The sequence below is a fragment of the Gracilinanus agilis genome, chromosome 5, assembly GCF_016433145.1.
Source record: "Gracilinanus agilis isolate LMUSP501 chromosome 5, AgileGrace, whole genome shotgun sequence".
In the NCBI taxonomy this organism is placed as follows: domain Eukaryota; kingdom Metazoa; phylum Chordata; class Mammalia; order Didelphimorphia; family Didelphidae; genus Gracilinanus; species Gracilinanus agilis.
The window spans coordinates 141,076,579-141,101,139 of NC_058134.1; the positions used below are offsets into that span (position 1 = coordinate 141,076,579).

Below are 24,561 nucleotides of genomic sequence, written 5' to 3' on the forward strand. Positions count from 1 at the left end.
GAAATTTATTTTTAATCAATGTTTTCAGAGCACAATAAAAATTGACCACACGATTGAGTTGAGGAAAAGAAAAAAATAATTCTAGTGAAGAGGTTTATGGAAAATTGGAGAAATGAAATGTGTGTTAATGTAATCTTACATAAATGAAGCTAAGTAGAGCTAGATATCTCTCAGATAAATGTAAATAACGGCATATGTGAATACAAAGTATTGAGAAACATCATAAATTACATGAATTCCAAATTAATCTATGACCCTCCAAACCTAAAAGATTAATCCAAGGCAGAATAAAAAAATGAATATGAAAAATTATCAAAAATATTGATTTTGATTCTGAATTATAAAGTTGATATGAAAAGTATGTATATATATATATATATATCTGGATACATTGAACTTTTTTTAAAAAACAAAGGAATTTATTAGGAACAGCAAAAGAATTTTTAAAAGTTGGTTCATTTACTGATTAAAAAAGGAAAATAAATAACAGATAATACTGAAGAGATGGAAATAGCTAACACTTATTTTGCTTCAGATAAGAAAGGCACTGTTCAAATTCACTAATGAAAACAGAGAAAAAGCAGATAAAATAAAGCCAAAGCAGGTAATGGAATATTTATCCAGTCTGAATGTTTTCAAATCATCTGGGGCTGATGAAACCTATTTAAGTAATGTCTTTAAGAAGTCTCAGAGAGAGAAATGGCTATATTCGAGAATTCACAAAGAACTGGCAAAACCCAAGTAAAAACATTGTTATTTATGTCTCCCCCCCTTAAAGGACAATCTCTTGAGACATAAAAAGCCGGCGTTTCTTATATTCTTCATTGGAAACCTTCAATTTAGTAACTGCAACTGATTTGAGATTAAGTACATTTAAAATACTTTTTTTTTTTTGTGGTAAGGTGGGAATAACAGGGATTTTATACATACACATTTATATGCCCACAGAAAAATGGTTGTTTATTTTGGTAAATCACTTCTCCCATTCATATTTAAGTCTGAGGAGAGAAAGCAATGAGAAACCACCTGGAACAAGAATTAACACTTAGTTAACCAGAACTTTTTGCTATTTTTGTTTATGGAACAACAACAACAAAATTACTGTCCAACAGACAAAGAGAAAGACCAATATGTACTGCTATGGAAAAGTAGAATTTGAAGATATCTTTGAGTTACTGACCAGTTAGCCACCAAACCTACAGAGGTACTGGGACAATTTGTTAAAAAATCAATATCTAAGCCCCAGGAAAATAGCAAGCTATTAAGTAACAAACTATGAGCATATATAATGTTTAAATCATGGCAAACAACTGAAATACCATTCTCTGGGAAAGTAGTCTAAAAGTAGTGACTATATATACATATACATACATACATATATATATATATATATACATACACACATATTTGTGATACTATTCAAATTTCAAAAGACTTTCAATATCGTTTCACACATTAACCTCACTGCTAAACTCCTAAAATGTGATCTAAATGCAATGGGTGGAAGGATGCTTTGAAATTGGCTATAAAATTCTATCCAGAGGTATGATTAGTGGCTGGCAATTATGAGAGGTATTAAGCAAAGTTCAACAAATTCTGTTCTCTGAGAAGTTTTATATTCATCACTTTCTAAATAAACTGGCCTACAAAGAAAATGTAGAGTTAAGCTTATTCTCTGGTTCCATGGAATCAAATCTAAAAAGGAAAAAGGAACAAAATAATTCAATGGGAAAGCACTGAGCTAGAAGTTAGATTTGGGTCCCAAACAAGCACCATCACTTACCTATGGTGTAATTTGAAATAAGTCAATTCACTGATCCCTCCGATTTTTCATCTGCAGAAGCAGGGATAATAATTCTTATTCTGATTATCTCTTAGAGCCATTTTTGAGATCTAAGGAAATAGTGCATTTGAAACGAGCATACAGATATAAGGTGATGTAGGTATATGGGGAGAATAACTTAAGTTAAATCATTCACAATGCAGTATGGAGCCTGAGACTAGATGCCAGTTTGGTCAGTTCATACTGTTTATGAAGCACTTATCAAATAACAGGCATTGTGTGAAGCACTGAGGATTTGGAGAAAAGCAAAAGATGGCCCCTGCTTTCCAGAGAGATTATTTGAAAACAGCAATGTACAAACAAGAGCCATGTTCAGGATAATCCGGTGATGATGTTGTTTTTCTTCATCCTTTTCGAAGAGGTCCAGTGACATCACAGGTGATGTCTTCATTTGCTTGTGAATTGGATTGAAGTGAGGCTGAGCTACGCAAAGTTATCAGCCTCACTCTTATATCCAGAGTCAGGGAAGTCCAGTGATAAGAATCTGAGTGGTGATGGCTAGGGAGGTAAGGGAGGACTTTGGAACCCACAGCATCCGCTTGTGCTGCCTTCATTTCCATTGGAACAAATTTCTCAATTGGCCAATACAATGGGGGAAGTCTTCATCTGCCTGGGTTACAGATCCCCTAACTCACCCATGGGTCTGCCAAGATGGTGTATATCAGGATGGGACTGCTGTGCATGCTACAGCTGCTTGGAGCAAAGGGTGAGGGTTGAGGGCCAGGTGGACACCAGAAGTGAATGGACAGCCCTGAAAAGGGCTTGGCAGGTGCTCATACCATAGCTACTAGTCCTCTTTGAATGCCCATGCACATAAGTCAGAGATGACTAATAGAGAGAGGCCACTAGCATTAAGGGAGATCAATCTGAAAGACTTCTCCTCTAAGATGGAATTTAAGTTCTGATCTGAAGGAAGTCAGGAATATTTCTTGTTCCTCACTTTCAGCCCCTGGATTCCATGATTGAAAGACAAAATGCATTTAACAACACAGTGAAGAAATGTAAAAGGATATTATTAGTTTATTATGGTCAAAAGAGAAACTGACATGGACAAATGAAAGAATGGTCTAAGACTGAAAGCAATAGTAAATATTACAAATAGTAAACGAGTAAAGAGTAATTAGGCAGTCATTTAGGAATAAAGAAAATCAGAAATTAATAAAGATATCTTGAAAAGGGTAAATAGCATTTTATACTGTAGAGGTTTCAAGGATGAGAATTTCTACTTTGACATGGATGTGACAAAAATAAAAAAGAATTATAGCTAATAGAAGATATCGAGGTCATAATTGTGTAAACACGTTCTTTGTTCCTTTTCTAAAGTACCAGGTATCTTAAAGGCAAAAGATCTATTCAAATTTTAGCAAAACTTTTGATACAACTTTACCTGATGATTTTGTTAACAAAAAAACTGGCTTAGACCACAACAATATCTATATCTATATACCACTCAGTGTTTTCTGATCAATAGTAATATCTCTGTTAATGGGAGGAATCATATGAGCTGATACAAGAGATCAAAAACAAGAAGAAAAAAATCTGCAAAAGGTCTTGGTATTGTGATCACTCAAAATAATTATCCTAAAAGGCAATATTTATAATAATTTAAAATAATGCCAATTATTCAGATTTTGGCTTGAATGTCAAATCTTAGAATTCATCTTTCAGGACATACAGTGCATAAATATACCATGAACTTAACCTATAATTGAATAGAAGGAAAGCAAGCCGCAGTGGCAATTGGGAAATTGTATGGCTTTTTTAATGATCCCAAGTCTATTCCTCAAAAAAAGAACCATCTTTTAAAAAATCAATATTCATCTAGTGATGCTATGTGGTGGTCATTCACATAACACAGGCTTTTGTTGTTGTTGTTGTTTTTGGTTTAAAAAATTTAAGTTGAAAGTAATATAAAAGACAGCTGAGAAGATGCCCATGTTGGGCTTGGATAGGCTACAACATTACCAATTAAGTATGAGAGAGGAATAAAAGTACAAGAGACTATGAAGAGATGTGACATGAGAAAAGGAATGAAACAGGTAAGGAAGAAAATTGGAGAATGACCAATAGACAGTTTATATACTGCCTTCATAAATATTCAATGTCAAGAAATCAGAAAGAGCCCTGAAACATTACATGGCTCCCATGCGTAAGGTTTATTAGAGAATATGAACAAGGATTAAACAGGATGAGAAGGTATTGTTTGATTGAGATCTGTAACATTTAAAGGTATATTCACAATGATGATACCACAGATCCATCAATATGCCATAGGAAAATAAATATGAATGATGGCAAGTACATTATGAAAATCTCTACCACACATGATTTTATACACTGTGTTTATATACATACGCACATACATGTTCAAATGCATCTATGCCCTTTGATTTACTTTATCTTGACATTACAAGTATATACCAGCAGAGAACTCAGCCTGTTCATCTATTACAGTCACTTGCTCTTAGGCCATGGCTATTCCATCTTCTTTTTCTCCCCAAAATCTAACTGATGATATCATTTGCTCCAGTCTTTCTTTGAAGCTTCTTATTTTATTATATTTTGAAGCCATATGCTTCCTGGGAACTCTGCTTTCTGAGTGATACTCATGTTAAATTCCTTAGTCTCTCTTCTGTTCCATAATTCACAGCCATATAACAATATGAATAGAATACTAGCATTTTTTAAAATAAAACTTTGTTTCTAGGAGAAGCCTGGGGAATTTTCCTAAAACCAATCCAACCTATCTAATAAACAATTTTATTATTAGCAAGGATTTAGGATAAGTAACCTCTAAAGTAACCGATAGAATATATATGTGTATATATGTATATACACATGTATGTGTATATACATATATACACATATATACACACACACACACGCCAGCAGGTCCAAATTAGTACAAATAATGAACACATCCTTTGAAGTGGCCACATACATTCAAATTCACTCTATTTGAAATGATATTCATATATAATATGGTAATTGGTTCCAGCTCAATGGAAACATGCATTATGAATCATAATAATGTGACCTCTTTGAGGTATTCATTATTCACACTAATCGGGACCTAAACATATAAAGAGCACTACATTGGGAATCAGGATGCCAAGGTTCTTGTCATGGCTTTGCCATTAACTAAGTGACCTTGAATGGGGCACTTAACCCCTCTAAGTGTCACTTTGTTCATCTGCAAAATGAGATGGTAAACTAGATCTTGTAAACCCTGTTCAGCTCTAAAAATTCTATGATTCTAGGCCTATAGTAAAAGGGGAAAATATATGTATAAGAATAATTATGAGGTGTTATGATATGAAAATTCTTGAGTGTTTTGTTTTGTTTACTTTAAAGAATAAAACTGGATACCTTCTTTAAAGCTCCCCTCTGGTTTTTGTCATTAATGCAAACTTTTCACATTTACTATATATTTCTTTTGTTCTTCATGTATTAATTGTAGATAGTAAATTAAAATATTAAATGACTACCTCATATATTTGAGGATATTTTTCATATAGTATTTTTGCACAATTTCTGCTATTTTAATAGTAGCATTTAAAAAGCCCTTTTTATTTCATGCCTTCTAAATATGTAGTAATACCTAAAAATATTTAAGTACTAAATACACCAACCCAATACTTTTAATGAACTGCTGATCTATTTGTACTAATAGGCTCATTAGGAAAATGTTTTCCTCAAATATGCATTGTAATTATGAAATTCAATCCCTTAATACATGTTCCTATCAAAACCGTGTACCCTATATGTGCTTCAGAATGTTCCATGGAGTTTAAAACAAGCAATGGTTTTCAAAAAAACATCATAAAGAATTCTCATAGCTTCTCATTTCATGTAAGGCTGTTCCCAAACACATCATTTAACTGATGTGCATTACAGAAAATATCTTGCCTTGGAAACACTTCAAACAAGGCAAATTCCACAGGAGACAAGGCTACTGACTAACACATTGCAGCAATATGACCTCTTGACCGAAACTTTTCTGAATGTGCATCACAAAAGACCCTTGACACCTGTCATTTTCAGAGATTAATAAAAACATTTCCAAAGAATACTACAATAATGCTGGAGCAGAAATAGGAGAAACTGGATGCACCTTGGTTTAGCATTTCAACAAAATTTTGCCCCTGCCCCTCAGGCTAAGCATTTTAATTTCTGACCTGTTCTTATTCATTTTAAACACCAGAAAACTCCTAATGCTGCTATAGCAGACATGCTTAAGTTCATCACTTTTTTATGCTGCCTCCAAGCGCAACTGTTGCCTTCATTTAGATCTAAAGAACAGATCCTCTCTGCCAAATATTTTACAAGATCACTAAGGTAGCTAAGTTTACTTTAATATTTTAAAAGATTTTAGGTATTTTATGGAAAAAAATTTGCTTTTGGAAACTGTTCAAAAATATCTCACGCCCTCTAAGCCATATTAATTGGATTTTTTTCTATAACTTATGATATTTTGGGATGAACAAGTACCATGAAAATGCCTGTAAATTACCTTGATTTATCACAGGTATTTTAAAGTAATGTATCAAGCACAATATGCCACAGAAACTGAGATTTAAAAAAATTTCATCTTTTTTCTAAATTCAAACCTACTTAAAAAGTTGCTCCAAAGATAAATATACTTTAAATTTATTAAGGAAACTGAAAATCCCAGTATAAAGGGTTTTTAAACTACAGAATTGTTTTTAAAAATAAAAATAATTCCTCTTTGACATATTACTTTAAATTTAGATTTTTTTTTTCTTTTTAGGTTTGAGTTAAGAGCCACAGACATGCAGTTATTTGGAAATGCAACAAAATTAGCATTGCCAGTTATATTTTCAATATCTTGACCACTGTGGGTTAACTTTCAATTTTAAAAATAATACCTTACAAGTTTCATATTTTGAAGTTATCTCAGGTGTAATATCCCTTTAGTCATTATAATAATGAGAGAGCTAGTCTCTCTGTCTAAGAGATCAACTAGGAAGAGTTGAGCAAATTGCCCACAGTAACAATGTAAAGGGCAGAGATCAGAACCAGGGTCTCTTGACTTACATGGATGATTACTGTAGATCTAGTTGAGTTACCTGTAAATACTTTACCTCAGACCTCAGATCAATAAAATTAAGGCTGTTAAAAGCCTAATCCTCAACATAGTAGATTTTGAAGCAGACGGATATGGGTTACAATTCCTCAACTTACTGGGAGTCCTGGAAGTGCTTTCTCTCTCTCTGTCTCTCTCTCTGTCTCTATCTCTCTCCCTCCCTCCTACTGCCTTGATTATTTAAGTGCCCCAGGCAGCCCATGCCATTTCTGTTATCTCTAGCCATACTGGCTTTTCTTCCTGGATATTTTCTCATCAGTAGCTTTGCACTTAGTCTCCAGGTCCATGTCTCTTCCACCCTACCCCGCAGTTCTAGCATGATAAATGTATCAATATTGCTGTTGCCAAAGCTGTCCATTTATTCCTCTATGGTCCTCCACAGGATGGTGTAATATTCCTGCAACTTCAGGAACTAAATCACTCTGGTAACCACTCCCTAATGTGCTCTGCCTCCTCCTATTTGAATGTAAGCTCCTTGAGGGCAGGGGATATCATTTCTTTGGTATATTTATTACCAGAGCTTAATACAATATCTGGTACAGAGTAAGTACTTAATAAATGCTTCATTCATTTGCTTATGTTCCTCAAACTGCAAAATGATTGGGGTTAGACTAAGTGATCTCTGGGGTTCTCTCTAAATCTAAACCTATGATCCTGTTGGCTTGAGAGCTAAGCCACTTAGACACTAGTTTTTGTTCCCATTATGCCATAGCTGAGAGGTTTGGGAATGAAGCATAAATACAATGTCACTATAGCAAACTGGATCAATTTAACTTTAAAAGTAGAGGAAAAAAATATATAAAATATGTGTGTATGTATTATACATACATTCATAATTACATGTTCTATATATGTTATCTGTATATGTAAACACAAATACACAAAATTATATCTTGAAAAAATCACAGGCATCATTTAGTCCAACCCACTCATTTTGTGTGTACGCACACACATTGTGCATAAATATAAATATATATACATATATATTTATCATCTTGCAACATTAGAATATGAGACTTTTCATGGAAATTACATCTCAAACTAAAAACTAAGTCCAAATGTAACATTAGCTATTATTCTGTGACCAAAAAACATTTGTCCAGTATGAAGCATACAAAAATGTCACAAATCCTACCTGCGAAAAAGCTTGCTTTTATGTAAAGCAACAATTTCTTACTGTCCAAAAGGTACTATTAAAATGTTGATTGCTTCCCAATTACAATAATTAATAATGTGTGAATTTGATTAGCTTTACATTGTCATTACTTTTTAGGTAAATAACTTTTTTGGGAGAATAAAACAATCAAATATTTTTCCGACTTTGGTCTCAATCATTATACTGGCAATAAAGGATCTGAACAGTGGAGGTTAAGCAAAATTTTCCATTATGACTATTAATGTTATGATCCTTTGTTTAAAAAGCATTACTGTTGCTGACAAAAAAAAATCAGGATAACTTGTATATTGTTTTGCATGTGACTGGAATGTTATTCATTTAAATTAGCATCAAAATGCTCAGAAAAATCTCGTTTTCTATTTCCCCTCAGTATTCTCAACCCTTACTCATTCTACATAGTATCTACTGAGTTTGTCCTAGGTTATTTCATTAAATTTGCTTGGAATAACTACCAGTCTGGCTCTGCCAAGCTTTAACTGTAATACTGGCCATAAAAAGTCTGACTCTGTCCTGCTTCAGGTTTCACTGAATTAGCTCCAATTTAAGGCCTAGTGTGCTCTAAAGATAGGGATTTATTTGTTAATAATTTCCCTTTAAAACAGTATGGAAATCTAAACATCTGATTGTACCAATTTGCCTAAAGAAGAATATTAATAGTAGCAAAAGTAAAAATATTAATCCCAATATTGAGAAAAATGGCATTTAGATGTTTCAAAATGCAAAAAGAAATTAGTAGTATGTTTTCAATTAAGTACAGGTGGATTATATCTGCTCACAAATTTGGGAAAAACACTTCCTTCTCAGTTTCTCAGCAGATGCCCAGGACAAGGTACAACTGAATACTCAGCTCCTATGTTGCAGGTTTAACCCCAATATTTGAAATGAAAAGGCTATTTGTGTCACTTAAATATTGAGGGAGTAAAGGACAACATCTGGAGTAAGAGAAAGCATTACCTTTAACTTTGAAATTCAATTTTCCCCCTATTTAAATCATACTTTTAATGTTATTTAAATATAATTTTATTACATTTGCTATATTACAGTGACACTCAGAGTGCAGCTATTGTATGAGTTGGCCTGCATCTCAGGTACATTATAAACTAAAGCTTATAACTCAGCTTTGAAAATTAGCTCATGAATCTCAGAAGATATAAAGTCTAAGCCTTGAAACCCATCTTTATTTACCAGATTTGCAAGAAATCCATTTGGCTCTTATTAATATGTGGAGTTTTTTTTTTAATCTGAATTTGAATTTTTTTCACTATTAACTATTCCATTTACTTGCCTGTCTTTCAAGATATTTCTGAAAACCAGAGATTTCATGCTTAAAACATAGTAGGTAAAATGAACCAAAGAGCTTTATGATCCAATTACTTAACCAAGTTCACGATACACAAATGCATAAAAGTACAGTAATTTAGATTCATTTAATGTATATGCTGTGAATGAACAAATTCAGTGTTAAACTACATCATAACTCTTAACCTAGGTTCATTTTTATATCTGAATGCTATCTGGAATAACTATGGAATGTTATATGGTGGTATTGCGGAGCTAAATTGATAGTATGAAAAATTACTAAATTAGAATAATACTACATTATAGATTTTTATTGGCATTACATTTTCACTTTTTAGTTTTCCCTTCACTCTTTTCTCTGCCTCCTATTAGTATAAGAACTGGTCCAGGATGGCCCAGGCCTTATCATCTACCCTGCCTTGATACCCTACTGATCACAAGGCCTGTCACTGGCCTTATGATGAAATCTAAGGACACCTGGGCCTTGTCATATGTCCTACCACATAACTCTGAGGGTGGTTTCCAGGTGCTTCAATCCACTCCAACCACAGGATTTTCCTTTATGTATAGTCTCCCTCAAACAGAATGTGAGTTCCTTGAGTCCAGGGACTACCTATCTCACTTCTGTTTTTACCTAGATAGCAGAGAGCTCAACACAAAGTGAGTATTAAATGTTTTTTAATTCATTCACATTTTTGTACAGAGGAATAGCAAAACCAGACCTATCTTTTATTGCACTTTGAACTATAGAAAATGGTATCAAAATAAAGTGGTTGATGCACAAGGTAATTCTTAAATAATAAGGTTTATTTGGTTAGTGGACTAAAAAACTAGTTTCAAGATCATAAGATTCCTATTTTCTTATTTCAAATATACAATAAAAATGAAAGAAAAGATATCAAAGACTAACTAAACATGAAAATGAGTTGGTCATAGGGAACTCTCTATCTCCCAAAGTAGTATGTGCCATATTTTTTTTAAACCTTCTGTCTTATAATCAATGCTAAATATTGGTTCCTAGGGGGCAGCTGGGTAGCTCAGTGGATTGAGAGTCAGGCCTAGAGACGGGAGGTCCTAGGTTCAAATCTGGCCTCAGACACTTCCCAGCTGTGTGACCCTGGGCAAGTCACTTGACCCCCATTGCCCAGCCTTACCAATCTTCCACCTATGAGACAATACACAGAAGTTAAGGGTTTAAACAAAAAGAAAAAGAGAAAAAAAATAAATATTGGTTCCTAGGAAGAAGACTGGTAAGTGGTAGGCCATGACTTGAGTCACCTTGCTGCAGCTTATGTACCATCATTATATTACTCGTGATTATTATGAGACTTTCATTCAATAATCCTACACTCAGTTCTCTGTGTGCTAAAACAATATATTTTACTTATCTCTCACATAAAAATCTTTCAAATATTTTAAATTTGCTACTATATTTAATATATAGTATTTTTTCTCAGCACAAAGACTTCTGGGAAAAAAAGATTTAATGAGAGATCACAGTTAACCACTCCATCACATTAGAACAGTAAGAAATGCACCAAATAATTTTCTAAGAAAGAAGGGAAAAATTAACAAAGTAGGCTGAAAAAATGAATAACCAAAAAACAGGTCTCATAATGAATAATTCTTATAGAGTAAAGAAAAGTGGAGTGGAAATATCAGAAGAAACTGATAAAAGAGCAACAGTGACAATAACAAAAACTTGACCTCACACTGAAATTACTGCGGGACAACTTTAAGCATCTTGTTAGTTTAGAAATTGAATTAAGGGAAGAAAGATGGAAAGTTAAATTTCCCCAAGAGGAATTGAAATTGAAAAATGAAAGTACTTTTTAAAACAAATTCCCTAAATTAAAACAAATGTTATTCAAAATGATAAAATAAATAGAGGCTATTAGAGTAAAATCAAAAGAGAACAAAATCGGAAGATTACCTGGTCTAATATTAAAAAAAAAAGAAAGTTCAGAAAATCAAATAGAAATTTTCCAGAACTATTTGAAATAAAAGACAAAGTATAGACCAAGTATAGAATAATGAAATATAGAGTATGAGCCCAGAAATATTCCAATCTAATTTCACTCAGAAATATAGCTGCCAATTTCCATAGTTTTAACATTAAAGACAGAAATTTCCATAGTTTTAACATTAAAGAAACTTGTAAGCAGTCATAGGGAATAATCTTTATTTTTCAAAGGAAAACTGTATATTTCAATCAAGACCTAACCACATAAACTATACATATTAAAGACCTTGACCAGGGGGGCAACAAGGTGGCTCAGTAGATTGAGAGCCAGGTCTAGAGATGGGAAATCCTGTGTTCAAAACTGCCTCAGACATTTCCTAGCTGTGAGATCTTGGGCAAGTCACTTACTGTCCTTGCCTAGTCCTTACCACTCATCAACCTTGGAACGGATACACAGTATTGATTCTAAGACATTAGGTAGGGGGGCTTGAAAAAAGACCCGGACCACATCAAATTTTTAAATGACTCTAATATAGTATGAAAAAGTAAATAAAAATTTTCTGTATTGCCAAATTACATATCCTACAAAGCTGAGGCTAACTATCAATGGAAGAAGATGAAGTTATCTTTAATAGCAAAGAAATTGAATCATTCTTAATGAAGACTCTGAAATAAGGGTGAAACTTGAAATGAGTAAGATTTTGATGTGTTACTAAAAAAATCTTAAAGGTAATTAAGTCCATATTCCATATTAACTTCAAGCAGTATCTTTTATAAGCCTCACCATGTATGATAATCATTGAGGGAATAGAGAAAGAACATTTATATGTACAGGCCATGAAGGGAATCATAAAAAACACTCCAGAGAATGGGAAAGCATGGTAAAGGGCAAGGAGGGTTCAAATGAATATTTTTTGTAATTCAGTACCACAGGTGAAGTTGACTTAAATAAGGAATGGGAAGACTGGGAAAATGGAAAGGGAGATCTCAAACCATTCTCATGTTTGGGCTGGACAAAGGAAGAGACAGAGTTATTTTCTTTATAAATATTAACTTGTCAAAAGATCATTAAGAAAATAAAGAGAACCATGAAGGGAAATCATGACATGACCTAAAAAGGAGAAGGTAAAAAGCAGAAGTTAATAGGATTATAGACTTAGGAGGGTGGGAAGCACCATGGTCAGTGTTTGGCCTAACCCTCCTTGTTTAGCCGATGGTGGAGTGAACTCAAGGGGATGAGGCAGTTTCTTCCCACTTGGTCAAGTATTGAATAGAGGAGCCAAGATTGAACCATAATTCTCTGACTTCATACTAGCATACTATCCACTTTCCCACAGGGTGATGCTGCCTCCTTTCTGTACTGTTATTTCTAAGAGGGAGATGCCATATATGTATGAAGATCTTTCAGACAAAGACATAGTTATGCCAGGAGAGATCTGTAGCCAGTATTATTTATGATAGGTCAAAGAACAGACAAAGCTATTGTCTTTCAGAATTCTCACCTATCCTTCACTGGGGGTCATTGAGAGAAGAAATTGACAAAGTCCATATTATTTTTGGACCCCTTGCATAAAGGTCATTCCAAGAAGTAGACTAATGGAGGATGGGGTGAAACGTAAGGAGAAAGTTCTAAAACACATTTTAAATATTCTCATTTCTTTCAACTAATGCTCATATGGCATGGTTTTGAGACTCCTAATGATTCTGGTCACTCTTTTTTGAGCTCTAGCTTATGAACATCCCTTTGAAAACATGATGTCAGACTTTAAAAAAACATAGTAATAAAAATTTGGCACATGTACACTATGTAGGACTCTGTTTACAAAGGGTTTTTCCTCATTATAACTCTTCAAACAAGTAGGTAAAGTATCATTATCTCCATTTGAAAAAAGAAGAAGAAAGTGAGCAGAGAGGTTGATGACTTACCCTATTTCACATAGCCAATAAGTACCAGATTTTCCCAACTCCAAAGCCAAATGTTCCATCAACAACATTGGATACACTTCTTCCAATGAAATCTTTCTAGGCAGAGTACAGATGGACACTGGCTTCTCTCATTTGGATACCATGCTTATGTCAAAGACAACATTAGGTTTTGTGCTTGTCCCCTTATACTAGGGGTAGAATAATTGACAACTAGTTCCCAGAAAACAAATAGGAAATTCTAACAACAACTTCCTCCTTTTTAATTCAGAGTACTTTGGATGTATAATAAAACAAATGAAGCCTGCAAAGTTCATTAACATCTTCCAAAGAGACAGATAAAGAAAAATAATTGCTACAATATAAACTCATAAACAACATAAAAGATTGAAAAGGTTCTTAAGAGATATATTAAATGTCCGATTTAATTCTTAAAGAGGAAGAAAGAGAAGCCAAAAGTTAACGTTTAGCTTATGCTATTTGTGAAATAAATATTCTATAGTTAATATAAAGTTGACCTCTATGAATTCAAATATAACTATTTTGTAGCCTCTTATAACAGATTGGGGTTAGTGCTTGGAAAGAGAAAAGTGTAATGAAACATATAGTACTTTCATTATGTTCTTCTTTTATGTGTTTAAAGGATATTATCATGAGCAGGTATGACATTGTCACCCCATACTCAATAAACTCCAGTGACTCCCTACTGTTTCTAAGTAAAATATAAATTCCTCTGTTAGAAGTTCTCACAAGCCGCTTCCCCCTACTTTTCCAGCTTTATACATTTATATTACTCCTCTTCTTTCACTTGACCTTGGGCAAGTAATACAACCTTTATGTACCTCAGTTTCCTTAATTATATAATGGTGATAATAATAGCATCTACTTTCTAAGGTTATTATGAAGTGCTTAAAAAAAAGCAGTTGCTTAATGGCTGATACATTATCTGTATGTCTGTTTCTCTCTTTATCTATCTCTCTTTCTCACTCTATCTCTTCCCTATGTATTGGATTGTTAATTCCAGAATGAAGACTGTGACTTATCTAAACTTTGTGTCTCTCCCAGAATACAGTATAATTCTCTCAAAGCAGTAGCTATTCAATAAATATTTAATTAAATTTTATATCTGGCAGGGATATACATTCATATTAATTTTATAAAGCAGATTTCATCAAAAAAAGCATCATTATTTTTTAAAAGAAATTAACAGAAAGCTATGTGAACTTTGTAAGTAAGAGATGAGCAGTAAATAAATGTCCATGATATCTGCAGCTCTCCTGGAAGAGACATTTGGGAACAAAAAGGTGATCTCTATTTCTGATGGTGAATGTTCTGTTGTTTCAATAAAAATACAGTAAAATAGATTTTTGAACTTTGGCACTTTCCTCAAAACATTATCCTATCAGAACAACCTTTAATATGATTTCTTTGGGAAAGAAAATATACTTAGTTTAATATAAATAGGACTTGCACAATGTAGCACACAGAAAAGGTCTGCTCCAGTTTCCTGGTAGCTGTGTTATTCGGTCTTTCAAATGAAATCAAAATCTGAACTCCCAATTAGAAACACAACACATTTAAAACAGACATAAAAGGAAATGAATTGTGAAGTTGGAATTGATCCTAAGTTACATACTGTTGAAGACCAATTTATTCCTTGTTTAGAAAAGGGTCACCATAACACTTTTAAGACTGCAAGCCTAGAGAAAATCTCTTCTTATTTACAGAGAATAAAAAAGGCACAAACTCATTTTCTTAATAAGCTTCTTCAGTTCTTCAAATAGTTCTAAGAAATGCCAAAGGCTTGCCTTAGTTAACAAGTACACAGATAATCCAAAGTACAGTGTAGTGTAAGCTAAATAGAATTTGATTCTCCCAAGATACTGTTGGTGGGATTTGAGCAGCTATATAAATGTATTCTAGGAATTCTTACAGTTCTGAGCTGAGCTCAAGAAGCTTTATATGATGAAATGCTGGGATTGTAATTGACAGAGAGAAAAAAAAAGAGGGAGGGATTTGGTTCAAGAAATGAAAACTTTGTTGTTCACTGTATAAAAAAGACAACTGTGTTGTCTGAACTATAAAACCTGAAAAAGTAATACCACACGTTTACAAGACCCAGAAATATTTTATCTACCTGTTCTCATGTGAAGAGTAAAATATAGATAGTGAAATAACATAAAAGGGGCAGCTAGGTAACACAGGTAGAAACTAAAGAGGCAGCTAGATAACACTAAGTAGAAAGAATGCCATGTCTGGAGTCAGGGGAACTTGGGTTATAATCTGGCTCCAGACATTTCCTAGTTGGGTGACCCTAAGCAGGTCACGTAACCCCAACTGTCTAGCCCTAACCACTCTTCTACCTCGGAATATATACTTAGTATTAATTCTAAGACAGCAGGTTAATGTTTCTGAAAAATAACAAAATGAAATATAGGTAGTAAAACAAATTAAATCAATGCAGTTCACTACTTTCTCTGCATATATTTTAACATTTAGAAGTCAAGTGTATTTTGTAAAATTGTATTAAAATAAATCTAGTAAATAATTGCTCAAACATGGATTAGCAGTGTTCGACCAAAGGGAAATACAATTTTCCAGTCTTGGAAAAAGGGTGTTTCACTTTTTAAAAACCTTAGCAGAAAAGACCTTATCAACTATGATCAGTCAGGACTACTGAAACCAAAGTGATGTGAAGTGCATCCAACTTCATCTGTAACAGTTACTCTTTTCAGCCATTATTTCCAATCCTGCCTGATATATGCATAACACTCTACAACAACAATACTGATCACCTGTGCTCTGCCTCAAAACCTACAGTCTCATCATGTTATAAAATAACCTATTCTATTTTGGCAATTTTTTTAGTAAAATTTTGAGCCAAAATATGTTTCATAGTCACTTCCAATCATTGCTGCTAGTCTTCCTCCCTGCAGTTATTTAGAAGTCTAATCCTTCTTCTGCATAATTACCCTCCAGATATATGAAGATGGTTATTAAATCTTCCTCTCCCCATGCAATCTTTAAGCAAAATATTATTAGTTGTTTCAAGCATTTCTCATGTGGTGTAAAGTCTCTATATTTTTGTGGTCACTTTGTTTTAGCCAAACTTTAAATTAACAATAAATCTCTTAAAATCTGGTACTTGTGAATGATTATAATATCCTCACAGTACTCTGACCAGGTACAGTCTGAAAATTAATTCCCTTGATCTGGAAACTATACTTTTATTAATACATCTAAGATTGGTTTTTTTTGCAGACATATTACACTACTGCTTCATGCTGAGCCTATGATCAATTAAAATCCTCTAACTTAAAAATATTTTAATATGAACTACTGTCAAAACTTTCCTATGCTGTAATTGTGCAGCTGATTTTTAAAGCTCAGATATTGGACTTTATACATTCACTCCAACTCAATTTTCTCTTACTGGATTTTGCTAATTTGATTTTATGCCAGAATCATTTGGTATACTGATTCTTTTACTTATCACTTTGCTATCTGGTCAAGCTTCCCATTTAATGCCAATCTGCTAAAGCAAGTACGTCATCATTCAAATCAAATACTGGGCAGAATTTGGCAAAAAATGAGCCCAGAGTATGTGTCTATAGACCTTACCCAAGGATAACACGAACTGATTAATGCATAGTAATAAATCTACCTCATTGTACTCTCCATGTTGTTCTTGAAGATACAAGACATTTTCTTGTGTTAAAGTATTTTATTATGATTCCAATTATGATCAACACCTCAGAGCTTTCTCATTTATGTCTTTTACTTGGGTCCTCAAATGGGAGAGTAAGTTAGAACCGGGTATGTAGAACTTCTTTGCTTCACTTAATTATTCAATCATGAACCAAACATCTACTAACCATAATCATGTATATGTAAAGTCTTGTGGTAGGTGCTATAAAAGACATGATAATGAATAAGTAAAGAAACTTTCATCCAAAGATCTTAAAAGCCATTTGGAATAATACACACACATACTGTCTGACAATATGTACACACACACAGAGTGTATGTAAACATATAAATATATATATATATACATATGCCTAGACACACATATATGAAAGCCACAAGTCATATTTAGATCAAGAGTATTAATCCTGAATCAGTAGGTGATATCTGAGTATGTTTGGAATGCATTCCACATTTGCATATACATTGAAAATATTATCTGCACCTAACCCATGGCATTTCTAGTCTATTAGTATAGACAATATTTTATTGTGCTTATTGTAATAAAAATATGGTATGTGTACATAGAACTACAGAACAATAACTTAAATATTATCTATTGTTATCCTGACATTTTTTAGAACATGGAGCAGCTTATATTCCTCATGAGGTGGTTCCTCGGGGGTAGCAAGGTTGAAGCATATATTTCAGAGTCCAACTAGTTGTTAGATGCAAAAGAGGGGAGGCTGGCAATGAACCACATAGTGCTAATTGCAGTTGACCAGACCTGGGATGATCAAAGAGCTCTCATCAGAATTGTCAGCAGGCAGTTCTTTGAGCTTATGTTCTATCCACTTAGAATCCTATGTAAGAAATGCAAATACTTCCTTCCCATCCCATCCTATGCACCAGAATGGTTCTCTTATACTTCCTCCTCCCACAGACCACATGTACAAACCACATCAATGCCCCTACCAATTGGAAGAGAAATGACACCATAAATTTTAAGACACTGAATTGATTATTTGAATGAAACCAGTACCAACAGTAATACAAGACATCATCTAAGTTACTCAGTTATTTGCAACCATGTTCTTTTGTAGTGTGACTTTTCTAACGGTGTCAATTATCTAGGTAAACAGCAATGTCTAAATAGTTTATCTCTAATCACATCAAAATATGGCCTCTGACAGTGGCTGGTTTTTTCTGCCATGCAGATCTAATCCAAAGTAGTGGCTAAAAGACAGCTGTTAGGATAAAGGTTGTTAGAATGATACTGCTGGCTGTTAGACTGCCATAGGCCCATGCTGCTTACTCTGACATATTTCAGATGACATCCAATTCTAACAATTGTGGTTATTATGGGTCTCAAGGGAAATTTCCTAAGGATGGCTATAGAGTAAGTTTATTTCTTCCTCCTGCACAACTACATCTATCTATTTTAAATTTTTATATAGGTTTTCATCTTCTGATCTCTTTAAAAGATAAAATGAAGTTGATGTTTTTCTTCCTCCAAGATGAATCTGATATTTGCTACTCTCATTACCCTAAGTTTTCTCACAAATACTGGGCTGTCTCTCAAAATTTAACTTAGTGAGGGGACATCATCTCACAAACTTGTTATACTGTGCTATTCACGCACATCAATATTAGGAGTTCCAGAAAGTCAAAGCTCCCTTTAAGTACTTCAAACTACTGAAAATCATAGAAATGATTACTATAATCATCATCATAATTAAAGAACAGAGTAGGCAATAATGTATGTACTAACCCAGAAAGCTCAACATTGGGAGAAGAACAAATCAAAATCATTATAACGAATGGCTTTATAAGCAAGTCTGTGTAACAAAAACATTTTGAAGTTCAAATAACTCATTTATTTCAAATGTAGTTAAGAAAATAAGACACCAAAATAAAAATAATTTTGGCATCCCTTTGAAGGTTAGTAAATGGGAAATTAGCTTATAGTAAAAATAAAGGGAGAAAAATTATGATGTTCTTTGAGTGCCATTATTATTGGATTAACATAAAGTAACTAAAAACTTTCCACATGCTTTCACAGTAATATAGTTAGGGTATCTATAGAGATGATAGCATAGGTGAAATTTTTAATTATGCAGGAGTAAAATATAGAGAGCTCATTTCTATGAATTACCTCAAAGGAGTATTTAAATGTATTTTTACTGTTTTAATTCAACAACATAATAACACTTTGAATTATATGCCATAGCTCCTTTTAGTTGGTTATATTGATGAGATATGTTATCAGTTCAGAATTTGAGTTCTTTATTTATGAAATTACTAGATTCTACAGAGTCAGGATACAATTAGCAAACAGACTCATAGGATCCCAAAGGAAGAGTCTTCTAAAACTGCAAAACCATTGGTAACATTGCAGGTGAAACAATGTGTTACTCATTTCAATATTAAAAGTTTTATCTATAGCAAGGGAAAATAACTACAAATGTCATGGATTACTTTGTGCTGCAAAATAATGAAGCAGAGCTATAAAGATAGTATTTAAGGTAATTCATAGACTGATACAATTCCATTAATCTTTGTCCATAAAAAGTTTACATTCTCTTGTGATCCTTTGGGATATAACATATTTAAAAGGTAAGTAGAACACAAGTTGAGAGAAATAAAGATAAAGTGATCTAAGAAAATGTGAGAAGGGAAAGAATAATTTTAAGGAATGAATTTATACTAGGCATATATCATACTCAAAATTCAAATCTAAGACCTGATTATTTTGTACTGTATTGTAGCTGAAATGAAAGACAATCTATCATAAACTCAGAAATTTTAAATTTGTTTCTTACTTTAGAGTCAGTAATTCCATGCTAACATGGAACAAAATATATGAGGGACCTAGTAAAGACATTACAGCAAGTGATATTGAAATGTGATAAACACTGATAGAATATACTAATTCTGAATATTAAATATCAAAATTCAAACTTGATACAGATTTATTAAACTTCTGCTATATGCAAGGCTAACTCTACTAAGTATTGAAGATAGATAAAAATAATACTTTTGTCTCATATTATTTCACTCTCTATTTTTTTTAAAACCCTTACCTTCTGTACCATGTATTGGCTCCAAGGCAGAAGAGTGGTAAGGGCTAGGCATTGGGGGTTAAGTGACTTGCCCAAGGTCACACAGCTAGGAAGTGTCTGAAGCCACATTTGAAGCTAGAACCATCCATCTCTAGGCTTGGCTCTCAATCCACTGAGCCACCCATTGCCCCCATCATGCACTCTTACGAGAAAAAAGATGTATATACAGTAAAACAAATGAGAATATTGTAAACATAAGGAAGGCAAAAGAAAGATGAGTAACTAAAGTGGAGATATTTATTTGTCTTTATAATCCAATCACCTAGCACAATTCCTGGCATATAAGTAAGCCCTTAATAAATGCCTGTTGATTGCCTGATAAGGTAAGCCTCCATGGAGAATATAGATTCTAAGCTGAAGAAAACAAAGAAATACAACATTTAAAGGTACGGAATGTGTCTTTTCTAGGGATAGGAGATGGTTGGCATTTACAAAGGGAAGGAGGCAGCAAAGGACATAAGAGGAGATTCAAGTAATAGCTAGTAGTCTAGTAGAGTAGGAATAAAGAATATATAAAAAAGGTAATAAGATGAGTAAGTTAAAGAAAAACCGCAGAAAGAAGTGAGTTGCTAGTTTAAAGAGAATTTATATTTTCTCTTGTTAATAATGGAAATTCACTGAAAGTTTTCTAAGCAAAGAAGTGATACAATTTAATTTGTGTTTGAGAAAGTTTATTTTGATATCTGTATGGTCAGACTGGAGAGGGAAGAAACTAGAGGGGTGTATGTGTGCAGTCTAATGAAGACATAATATCAATAAATATTATGAATATTAATTCTTAGGAAAAAACTCTTAGGTTTTAAAAATAAAATAGTCATATACAATATAGGCAATTATAAGAAAACTAGTGATTTTGTGGAATAAATTGAATGGGAGAAGAAGGAAAAAAAAGGACCCAAAAGATTTTATGAGTGTTGAAATTAAAAAAAATCCATTTATATATAACCTTCCTGTTTCTACTATAGAAAAAGTGACTGTCATTTTCACTCATGACTATACCATCCACTAACTTCACATTCTTTTCTCCAACCCAGATCATATACAAAATTTTGTTGTTTTAAAATGGTGGCTTCCAGTCACATGGATACAAGCTTAATCTGGGAAGGAATGTCTCCCAGTTTTTGAAGAATGAGATAATAATAAAGTTGGAAAATAGATACTAAACATTAAAAAGTCATTTTTTCATTATCTTTTTTAAAGGATAGGGATGATGAAGAAAACAAAAAGAACTTTTTGGTGCAAATTTTTCTTTATGCGGTATACCACTTTCACAGGTTAACACAGGACAAAATATTCTAAACAATTAAGGAGTTAAATCCCTCACTAGTTTTCAAGATTCATAAACCATAACTAACACTACTTTTCCCCTTAAGTCATACAAGTTTAGATGATAAACCTACTGTGTTGGAATAAAATAATGTCAATTTATCACATTCCATAGAAAGATATTAGGAAAAATTTAATAAGTATTTTTGTCAGCCTCCTACATGGTATATTTTAAAATATCATATAAATTAAGGTTTTTATTATGATTGTAAAATTCATTTTGGGAAGATTTCAAATCAATGTTATCAGATAATGGCCTTCCAGACAAAAAACCAGCTCATTCTTAGCAAGGGAATTCTCAAACATGCCATTATTTGCATTTAACCAGATTCTACTGCAATCTAGACTATACACATGATTAAAGTCCAAACAGTGTTGGAAAGCTTCAGAACTCTATGAGTCTTGCATGAATTGCAATGGTGACAGGAAGGAGGGGGAAACATAAGGGAAAGACTTATAAAATATTGGGAAATAAAGGATAATTTGTATAAAATAGTGGCAGTAAAAGAGGCACTGCCTGTTTTTTTCATGTGTGTCTCCTGCTATGGCAATAAGAACTTTTTAGAGAATAACGATGGCAATGATCATGATAAATGGCTGTACTTCTTTCAAGCCAGAGGCCAAGTTCTACCACCTGTAATGAGCACAGAGATTTTAGAATAGTCTGTTTTTTTCTTTTTTTAAGAGAGGGGGCAGTAAAGAAGCATAAAGTGTCTTCAATATGTCAGACACTGGGCTATACAAATATAAGTTCATTTGATATATCAATTTGATCTATAAACATCATTTAACATAAAACAGGAGTTCTATACAAATTCTAAGAAATGAAAACAGGAAGTATCTCATGTTTCCATCAGGGTGTACTATAATTGTTGGGAAAGGGAGAACATCTCCTCTTTTCTCAGACAATTTGACTAAATGAATTGTTTTAAGTAGCAAAAGGAAAGGATAATGCTAAATGATATTGAGGATTCATGCTAGAATAGCAAATTAATTGCTGAAGATAAGCATAAAAAGTAACCATTCACCACAACTTAAACAGGCTATAAAAAATAACCATTATCTTAAGTCACTTAAAAAAATAACTTGGAAAAAGTATCCATAGCCAAAACAAATGATAAAAACAAATCTTAAGGGGCAGCTGGGTAGCTCAGTGGATTGAGAGTCAGGCCTAGAGACGGGAGGTCCTGGGTTCAAATCTGGCCTCAGATACTTCCCAGCTGTGTGACCCTGGGCAGGTCACTTGTCCCCCGTTGCCCACCCTTACCACTCTTCCACCTAGGAGCCAATACACAGAAGTTAAGGGTTTAAAAAATAAAATAAAATAAAATAAAAACAAATCTTAAATCTGTCATGAATATCCATAAACTGAAGTCTGAATATAGAATCCAGCAAGAAAGTCCAAGATAACCTTCTAACCACTTTTATTCAATTCTTATATTTGAAAAACAAAGAATAGTTAGTAGGAGCTTTCCTATTCACCTCATTCTAATTATAGGAAGAACACTGGGGAAAATATAGTAATCATATTAATAATAAATATTAAGCATTTGTTAGATGCATGATAAACCACACAAAGCTAAAACTCTTCTAAATTTAAATTTGAAAGTTCCAACATTAAAAATTATTCAGCATAGAGTAGAATTGTATAACAGAGAGGAAACATTCTTGAGCTGTATGTGGAGGGGTTATATTTCAAAGTTAACTTAAAAAGCATTAATACTGGCAAGGTGGTATTGTAGTGAGGGTCCCAAATAATTTTCAATTTAGGAAAAAGAATTAACTTTATAGTGGAACTTTTTTTCTTTTAACCAGATCTATTATTGTATTGGTTTAGGATGTTAAAAAAAGAGGAAAGTCCTCTGCCATCATGGAAAATCAACATCTTTGAAGCTTAAGGTCATAGAGAGCTTCTGGGGCATTAAGAAGTTAAATTACTTGATTGTGTCATTGTATATTCTAGAAGCAAAACTCAAACTCATCTCTTTCTGACTATGAAGCTAGCCCTCTCTCTATTATGCCATTCTGTGTCTTTAATTTACAAATAATCTATCAAAATATTCCTCAGTGGCTGTCTTTTTAAAAGGAAAAATATTTCTTTAAAATAATGCCAACACATAAAAATTATCACTAGTTTTTGAACTGTATGGCGTTATTCTATAAGGTCAACTACATTTATTGAAGGAACTAAAAGGTTTTGATATATATAAATGATTTCTTCAAATGTGAGCTAGTTCTATCTCAGGCAACTTTTTTCAAATTAAGTGTTCTAAAAGGTAATGTACAATCAAGAAATGGAATCCCACTCAAGTAGCCACCTCATATTTAACATCCTCACTATCATTTATGTGTATAAATTTATATTTATATGTATTATATGTATAAAATATATACATATATATAAAACAAGATAAAGTGAAATATTTTTGATGAAATAATACAGTGTGGCTTAGAAATGCTAACTTCATTTAAGTGCAGTACACAAATTAATGTTCATTTTACGAAGAAATCACTTTCTCAACAGTATACCATGTAGTACTTATTATAATAAATAGGGGAGATATGGTTACTGAAAAATAAGAAAGGCAGTCTGTGAATGTTCTACAAATGGTAATCATTACCTAAAATGTGCACACACTTATTGTAAATCATTTCATATTATATCTTGCTTATGTATTGTTCATTTTCCTAATACATTACAGAAAAGTAATTATTGCACATTATATTTTGTTGTAAATTGAAAAATATATTTCAAAAACCTACACAATGCCTTCAGTCATTGAAAGCAAGTGCCTCTTGTGATAATTTTGAACAATACATCCCCTCTTGCTATAGCTTATCATCGGCCACATAAATGTGCAAAAAAAAAAGAAAAGTATGCATTTTTAAATTTACAGCTAAGGACAATTTCATAAGAAAATGTATGAGAAAGCATTCATTGCTATGTATTTCCCATTGAAATCAATGAGGAACTTGATCCAGCTCTGGGAGAACCTAGGCATTTCAGTTATTATTTAAATATAAAGTGAGTCAACCACAGTCCATCAGTGAAAGGCATCTTGACAATTTTCTTGTAAGTTTTCATTTATAGGATTCTATAATATGATTCTGAGT

The 24,561-nt window shown here is 33.0% G+C and overlaps 1 protein-coding gene across 14 annotated transcripts in view; it reads right to left on the bottom strand.

Moving 5' to 3' along the window:
- Positions 1 to 24,561, bottom strand: part of FOXP2 (forkhead box P2) — a 287,105-nt gene that overhangs the window by 253,811 nt on the left and 8,733 nt on the right. For 3 of the 14 annotated variants that reach the window (XM_044679593.1, XM_044679591.1, XM_044679592.1), the window contains exon 2: positions 1,061 to 1,066. The exons of the other annotated variants lie outside the window; for them this stretch is intronic. In XM_044679593.1, coding sequence (XP_044535528.1) covers positions 1,061 to 1,066 — 6 coding nt within the window. The remainder of the gene's footprint in view (positions 1 to 1,060; positions 1,067 to 24,561) is intronic. 14 annotated transcript variants of the gene reach the window in all.